The 9141-nt window shown below is 41.8% G+C and overlaps 1 protein-coding gene across 3 annotated transcripts in view; it reads right to left on the reverse strand.

Moving 5' to 3' along the window:
• Positions 1 to 9141, reverse strand: part of LOC147022160 (solute carrier family 15 member 2-like) — a 315727-nt gene that overhangs the window by 38125 nt on the left and 268461 nt on the right. For all 3 annotated transcript variants that reach the window (XR_015061088.1, XM_085892805.1, XM_085892804.1), the window contains one exon: positions 7119 to 7262. Coding sequence is in view for 2 of the 3 variants with exons in the window: in XM_085892805.1 (XP_085748931.1) it covers positions 7119 to 7262 (144 nt within the window). In the remaining variant the exon portion in view is untranslated. The remainder of the gene's footprint in view (positions 1 to 7118; positions 7263 to 9141) is intronic.

The following is a 9141-nucleotide window of genomic DNA, read 5'->3' on the forward strand; positions in this document are numbered from 1 at the left end:
ATGGTACACCTATTCTAACCGGGGCATACACCGGGACCAGTACACTGGCACTCATTTCGCCGACCTCAGAAGGATGACAGGCTGAGTCAACCCCCTGGTGTTAATTCAGCAGCCAACGGGGCTTGAATTCAGGACCCTGGGATCCCAAGCCACCATCCTAACCACTAAGCCAACACCAGGCTTATAAATTTCAAAAAATTAATGAAAAATACAAAACGAGAATATTGAGGGGAGTGTTGATGGACAGCAATCTTCAAGTCATGCCACAGATTTTCGATTTGATTTAGGTCAGGGCTCTGACTGGGCCACTCAAGGACATTTATCTTTTTGTTCCTTAGCCACTCCATGTAGCTTTGGCTGTGTGCTTTGTGTGGTTACATGATCGACATTGTCATGCTGAAAGATGACCTTCCATCCAAATTTCAGCTTTCTTGCAGAGGACAGCAGGTTTTCCTCTTGGATTTTTTTTTGATTTTGCTTCCTCCATTTTCCCTTCTATCCTGACAAGTGCCCTATAGTCTGGATGCAGAACTGGAATTTTACCCTAGGCGTGTTTTGGAGTACATACACAATTTTATTGCAGATTCTGGTAACATAGACTATACTAAACTCAAATCCGAGTGATGCCACTTTGTCACGCTTGAGCAATTTTTTTTAGGAGCAAAATTCAAAATGGCCACCATCAAAACCGTTTTTTGGCCATAACTCGGCCAAAAATCGAGATATGAACCCGATTTCAGTGGCAAACCCTATGTTTTGGGGGTCAAGGAATACACTGATATGTTTAAATAAACCATACAACTCATAATAATAGTCTATATTGCAATTTTTCTATTTAGATATAATATTTTGAATGAAAAAATATTGACCGAACTATTTTCAGCCGTAACTATGCCCAAAATCTATATGAACCTGATTTAAGTGGTAAACAGTATATTGTATTGTATTGTAACACTATATTGTATTGTATTGTATATCTTTATTTCCAACAGTACAGTTGAGTAATACAATGATTAGGTAACTACAAACTATAATTAATTATATTAACACAAAACCAAATAAACGTAATAAGCAAGGTTTAGACATATTTTACACAAATTTAAATCCAAAAAGGGGTCTGTACATGCTCTCAGCTATGAATACACTGATTGGTTGCTGATGAACTTCTTTCATTCTGCTTTCACTCAATCTTTATTTCACTCAATCTCACATACAAGACAGCTTCATAAATCAAATAACTAGTGTTCACTCAAGTTCCACAGCTTCTCATGCTGATGCATACTTTGCTTGGTCGTTCTGACATTCCTCCATACCATGGCAGCCACAGAACAATGAACAGGAGAGCCTGGTGGCAGAGCAACTACATCTATTCGTTGCACAGGGTCGCACTGAGCTGCACCCACACCTGATCATCTTGAGAACATTATCAGGAGCTCTGATGACATCCGGAGGCAGAGACACAGGGAGCAACATGCTCGACACTTCTTCATGTGACCATCCATGACTCGTTGGATCGATAAATGGTGGGTCTGGATCTAATGCAGCCCGCCATATTGCTGCCTGCAAGTGCGCCCTGAGAACGTGTTGGATGAAAGCCACAGCTTGGTAGAGTTTTTAACTCTGGTGCTGATGTCAGCTTCTTGTTAGCCATCTTTGAAGACCAGACATCAAATCGAAGAGCTGACATGTCTTCTGTTTCCTGGGATCCATAGCAAGCAGCAAAGAAGGCAGTTGCTTCAGATATGACATCTGGTAATTCTGCATCAAGATCACCAAGATAACTTAATTGACGACCATCTTTGACGTGTTTCACAATTGTGCCTTTTCCAATACCCCACAGGTAGGCAACTGTGTCACATCCAGACACCACATGTGCTGCCAGAACTTGGGTGACAATATGTGCATGCTTCTGCACTGTCGCCTTGATGTCAACAGACGATCTGTCATGACTTGTACCAGCCATCACAAGGTTGCATGCCAGTTCCTTCAGTTGGTAAAAATGCAACAGAAATATGAATACACATCTGGGTCGTCTGAAATTACCCGGATACTCGGAACTCCTGATGAGGCGAGAAGGACCATTTGTTGTACCATAATAAAATCGGCTTCTTCGTGAGTGGTTCTTAGGTCAGGCCTCTCTACCACTTGGTATTCTGCAATTTCCATAGGTATTGGGTTAGGTCCAGTTAATATGAGCTTTGTGTTGGTAGAAAATGCTTCAGGATGGTCTTTGATGTAGCTGCAAATGATATTTATGAACTGGACTTTGTTCTCTGTCACTGTCAAAACGATATTTTGTGCAGGGAGTGGCGTCGTCAGATTCAGCTGGTGTCGTCGACTGGCATCTTTGCCTGCACTAGCGGTTCGCGTGACTTTCTTGATGCTGTTGTCATAACTCATAATACCGGTCAAAGACCAAATACGTATCACATATCTTCAGCTTATCTTTCAAATAAGAAAGAAGATTCTGCACATAGTCCTCTACTGTTCCTTCCGATGGCCATTGAATCACCTACAGCATAGCACAACCATCTACAATGATTGCTCCATCAGCTGGAAACATTCTGTCAGACACCTCTACCTGCAATTTCTGCTTCAAGACTGCTTTCGATTTTGTGATTCGCATGTCACCGTTATCTTCAAACATAGAAGGTGGTACTGGGGCGAGCTCAAACTTCAGGATATCTTTCAGGTTGATGTCCCTCACTGCCTGAAGGCCCAACACTCTTGAATATATGAGCCCCGTGTCATATACAGGTGTTTGTCCGACCTTTATCTGCTTTCGGGACACTGCCATCGTGACTACTTGTTTGCTGAGCGGCTTGTTGAAGCTGTCTGGCCATTGCTCCTCATACTCCTTCATCTGCTTGACTACTATGCCAACAGAAATGTCAACGTTGACAATGTTTGGACTCATTCTTCCAGTTACAATGATCACAAGCCCATCCGGGTGATTCTCTGGTTGTAGAGGGTCAATACATGTGGCCAATCTTTCTCGTCGGTTCTGTCTGTCTCCTGCATCTGATTGTTTCCGGGCGGGCATTTCTTCTTTGTGGACTGTTACTGAAACTTGGGAACCATTCGTCTTAAGCTCAGAAACGTCTTTCACAAGTTGGCTGCATATATGCAGACACAGCGCCCATCTTTCCAGGGATGATTGTTTCAGTGTGATATCTACGATCCCACCTGGGCTGTGTCTGTACCTCATGAAAGTCGATTCGATGAACATATCTGACCACAAAGCATTCCATATCCCTGGTTTGTGTCTCATCACGTGGTTTCCCCGAAGAAACTCCTCAAGTAACGGTCACAACTGTATTGGGGAAAAACTGCTCTGTGAAAAATTATTTTTTAACACTTTTCTCGCTATACCATGAAACTGAATTGGAACCGTGCTACAGCTATATATAAACACAATAAAAGGGCAATAAAAGCACATCAGCAACCTTTCAGTGTCTTCATCGTATGTACCCTTGATATTATTTGGCTCAAGCTTTATAGGTCTAAACTTCAACAATTGGTCAATAATTTATTACAATTTTAGTCAAAATATGGTATCTGATATACCAATATTGCAACATGGACTATTTATATGGATGATATGGTTTATTTAAACATATCAGTGTACTCCTTGATCCCCAAAACATTGGGTTTGCCACTGAATCGGGTTCATATCACGATTTTTGGCCGAGTTACGGCCAAAAACAGTTTTGATGGCGGCCATTTTGAATTTTGCTCCTAAAAAAAAATTGCTCAAGCGTGACAAAGTGGCATCACTCGGATTTGAGTTTAGTATAGTCTATGTTACCAGAATCTGCAATAAAATTGTGCATGTACTCCAAACACACTTAAGCCAATGGCTGCCAGACTACGAGTACTTACTGATGAGAAACATCCCCATAACATGATGCTGCCACCACCATCCTTCACAGTAGGGATGGTGTTCTTTGGGTGAAGTGCTGTATTGAGTTTGCACCAAATGTAACGTTTCGCATTTTGGCCAAAACGTTCCATCTTGGTGTCATCAGACCATAAAACGTTTTTCCACATGGCTTCAGAATCTCTGGAGTAGTTTTTACATACTTCAAATGGGACTCAAGGTGGGCTTTTTTGAATAATGATATCATTATTGCCACCCTATCGCACAGGCCAGACTTGTGGAGAGCTTGGGATATTGTTGTCACATGCACACAGTGACCATTCTTTGCCATAAAGGCCTGTAGCTCTTTCAAAGTTGCCATTGGCCTCTTGGTGGCCTCTCTGATCAGTCTCCTTCCTCAGTCATCCAGTTGGAGGAACGGCCTGATCTCGGCAGGGTCCTAGTGGTACTATATGCCTTCCACTTCTTAACGATTGTCTTTACTGTTTTCCAAGGGATGTTCAAGGCCTTTGAAATATTTTTATACCCATCCCCTGATCTGCGCCATTCCAGAACTTTATCCCAGAACTTTATCCCAGAGGTCTTTTGAAAGCCCCTTGGTTCTCATAGTTGACTCTTTGCTGTGAAATGTGCTGCCTTGCAAAGGAAACCTGCAGGAACAGCTGATTTTATTCTGAAATAATCAGAATCACTGCAATTTAACACAGGTGGAGGCCAATTAACTTGGTGTGTGATTTTGAAGGTGATTGGTTACACCTGAGCTAATTTACAATTGCTATTATAATGGAGGTGGGTGGACACTTATCCAACCAAGATATTCCAGTTTAATATTTTTAATTTTCTGAAATTTGTAGAAATTGTTTTTGACTTTGAAGTTGTGGGTTAGGGTTAGGGTTCAGGTTAGGATAAGGTGGAATGTGTAAGTACATGAACAAAGTGTAAATAAAGGTGGAAAAAGTCTGATTTAATGAAATTCCAGGCTAAAAGGCCAGAAAAGGTGAAAATTTTGAAAAGGAGTTTAGACTTTCTAAAGGTACTGTACATACATGAATAATTTAAATTGCAAAAGGACAACATAGAAAAATTCACAATATTTCATTTTTCTACTTTTATGTGAATGCAACAAGGGTGAGGCTGAGGGGAGTGAGGTGTGACAGATTAGAGGGATGGTTCACAGAACCGATGCTTATGCAGCACAGCTGTAAATCTTTACAGGATATACACTACATGGCCAAATGTATGTGGACACCTGCTCGGCCAACATCCCATTCCAAAATCATGGGCATTAATATGGAGTTGGGCCCCCTTTGCTGCTATAACAGCCTCAATTCTTCTGGGAAGGCTTTCCACTCGATGTTGGGGCATTGCTGCAGGGATTTGCTTCCATTCAGCCACACGAGCATTAGTGAGGGCAGGCAGTGATGTTGGGCGATTAGGTCTGGCTCACAGTCGGTGTTCCAATTCATCCCAAAGGTGTGTTCGATGGGGTTGAGGTCAGGGCTCTGTGCAGGCCAGTCAAGTTCTTCCCCACCGATCTCGACAAACCATTTCTACATGGACCTTGCTTTGTGCATGGGGGCATTATCATGCTGAAACAGGAAAGGGCCTTCCCCAAAATGTTGCCACAAAGTTGGAAGCATAGAATCATCTAGAATGTCATTGTATGCTCTAGCATTAAGATGTCCCTTCACTAGAACTAAGGGGCCTAGCCCGAACCATGAAAAACAGCCCCAGAACATTATTCCTCCTCCACCAAACATTACAGTTGGTACTATGCATTCAGGCAGGTAGTGTTCTCCTGGCATCCGCCGAACCCAGATTTGCCCTTCAGACTGCCAGATGGTGAAGCATGATTCATCACTCCAGAGAACGCGTTTCTACTGCTCCAGAATCCAATGGCGGTGAGCACTCCAGACGCGCTTGGTATTGCACACTGTGATCTTAGGCCTGGGTGTGGCTGCTCAGCCATGGAAATGCATTTACTGAAGCTCTCGACGAACAGTGCTCGTACTTACGTTGCTTCGAGAGTCAATTTGGAACTCGGTAAGAAGTGTTGCAACCGATGACAGACGATTTTTCTGTGCTAAGCACTTCAGCACTTGGCGGTCCCATTCTGTGAGCTTGTGTGGCCTACCACTTCACGGATGAGCTGTTGTTGCTGCTGGACTTTTCCATTTCACAATAACACCACTTACAGTTGACCGGAGCAGCTCCAGCAGGGCAGAAATTTGATTAACTGACTTGTTGGAAAGGTGGCATCCTCTGACGGTGCCACATTGGAAGTCATTGAGGTCTTCAGTATGGCTCATTCTACTGCTAATGTTTGTCTATGGAGATTGCATGGCTGTGTGCTTGGTTTTGTACACCTGTCAGCAATGGGTGTGGCTGAAATAGCCAAATCCACTGATTAGAAGGGGTGTCCGCATATTTTTGGCCATGCAGTGTATGTCCTGGATATTGAAATCACCATACTAAATTTCATACATTTTAATTGTTTGGAAATTAGAAGCATGCTTAAAAAAATTTAAAAACCATATAAATTAGGGTTAAAACATTCAATGAATGTGCTTTTATGCAACAAAACATCATCTAACATTGAGATGCACGTTTTAGATTGCACACTTGAGTATCAATATCCCGCACTCCCCCCCGCACTCCCCCCCTCCCCCCACCCCTTCCCTCAACCCACCCCAACCCAACGACGAATAAATCCTGTCTGTTCAACTGAGCCTGCAAATTGAGGGAATTATTGATACAGCTTTCTAAATTTAATAACCAAAAACATATTGGTGTAAGGACGTCCTTTTGTTTCTAAAAAGACATCTGGAAGGTTGTGATAATTAATCTAGATGGTTATATTCCATCATGGACTTCCCATCCAAATGGGATCGCAAAAACACCCTGAATAATATCAACCAGATGAATAACATCATCTTCATAATGTGTTCTTTTCTTTTTTTAACATGCTTTTCCCCAAAACATGGAATCGAAAGATATAAGAAAGAGAGATTACAAAACATAAGATGTACTGAGATGTGGGAACACATTTCATTTTTGATAAACATTCAGAGCATGATACTTCACTCAACAATCAGAAATGACCCCCACGACACTTCCAAGCACTTTGCTTTTGATGCAGCGTTGATGTAATTTGGAAAAGTTTTCACAAACAGCATGCTCATAAAAAACAAAAAACAAACAAAAATAAACATCAGAGGTCCAGAAATCATCTTGATACCTGTGTGTATGAAAATTCCAGTCCAGTAATGGAAAACATCATTTCTCCTGCCGTGATGGCAAAATACTGCGGGATCTGCCAGGCTATGTGAACCGAGTTCGGAGGTATGTCGATGAAGAGCTTGGCATCCATCTGTATTCCAACCTGAAAAAAGCAATTTTGCATGGATAGTGACTGTAATGATCATCAAATGTAATGCTTGACCTGCTTAATCCATCAATGGTTACTATGACCCTTCAACAAAATGCATATTCCTGTCCCTCTACGTGTATAAATCGAGGGAATACATGGTGAAACTGCTACTTTTACATTATACAGATGGTGAAACTGTCGAGCCAACAATTGCCTGTTATAATTGAAGGAAAATGCAAAAGATAACAGCAAAGGAAAATATATTCACCATTTTTTTTTTACCAGCTGAGTTGTACAAGCACCTGTATTTAACCAGGAGCAGAAAACTTTGTTAAAATGAGGGAAACAAAAAGAGGTCAAAACAAATAAGAAATAAAACACCTCGAATGGTAAATGGTCCGCTGTGAATAAAAGGAAAGCTTACGTTTCAGGCCTTACCCTTCGTCGGAGCAGGGGGCAATCCAACGAAGGGTACGGACCCAAATTGTTGAGTTCTCTTTCATTCACGAGAGATCAATGATCATTTTTCAGTTATTTTTTCTCGTATTTGTTTTGACTTTTCTTGCCACCAACACAGATCACCAATTTTGTGCTGAAATTATCGTGATTACATTCTTTATTTGAAACAAAAAGAGGGCCCACCTCGTGTGTACTCCAGGCAAGTGTAAGAGTACAAACGGTTCTTCTCCTTCCAGCCAAAGCACCCATCCCTTGATAGTTTGTTAATAAAATGTAATACAGTTTTGTACATGTAGGTGGCATGTGAGATGCATTTCATAGCGATGAAACTGCACTTTATGGTAATTTTGGCAAATAGAAGCTTTCTTCTTTGAGAAAATGCAGTCCCTATTATTTAAGATTCGATGCATAAGTAATTACCTGGGGAACATGTTCATTTTTTTCAGACAAGTCCGTGGGCAATGGAGAAAGAAGTGTGTGATGAGATGTACCATGCCCTTTACAGAGCGTTGCAACTGTCGAACAAGCCATTGCTTTCCAAGCCTGACAGTCAAGGCAGAAATTTGTAATCTGTCCCGAGTGCCGGCGATAGCTCTAACTACTCTTCACAAAGGACAATCCATCCATCCATTGGGACCATACTCTGTGCAGAGAATTGGTGCTGCCTCAGTAGTCTCTTTGGCTATTGGGTACAATCCTGGATGGATCGCCACTCCGACACAGGATACCACCAAGCTGGCACTCATTCTGCCAACCTCGGAAGGATGACAGGCAGAGTCAACCCCACCTGGTATTAATTCAATAGCTAAGTGGGATTTGAACTCAGGATCATGGGATCCCAAGCACACCACCCTAACCATTAAGCCAACATCAGGCATACAAAGGACAATGTGGGATCCTTAACACCCACCAACTAATGCTGGCAGTTTAACACCCAGATTAACATCTATCAGAGTGACGACACACACACACACACACACACACACACACACACACACACACACACACACACACACACACACACACACACACACACACACACACACACACACACTGATGAATCGTCTTGCCAACGAAGTACCCGGTTTGAAAGTTTATCGCTGGGTCGGGATTTGAACCGAGACCAGACGGCTCAGAGGTGAGTGTACATAACTCGAGGTTATCCTGCCAACCAAAAACGTGGGCACAATTAGATAATTTTAAACACACATCAATTCATTAGATAGATGACAAATTTCAAAAAATAATTAAAAAAAATCTTTCACCATTCACACACAAATGCTGTTGAATAAGTTTTGCTGGAGATAGTTATGTTGAAAGCAAAAAAAAAAAAAAAAAAATCTAATTTCATTGAAGATCCTTCACCGATTTGAGGGTCAAGATGTGCAAATTCATCAATTGGTGGAAGTCAAAATTTTCTGATTTGTATATT

The sequence above is a fragment of the Eptatretus burgeri genome, chromosome 8, assembly GCF_056783735.1.
Source record: "Eptatretus burgeri isolate ZD-2024b chromosome 8, Ebu_testis_v1, whole genome shotgun sequence".
Lineage (NCBI taxonomy): Eukaryota > Metazoa > Chordata > Myxini > Myxiniformes > Myxinidae > Eptatretus > Eptatretus burgeri.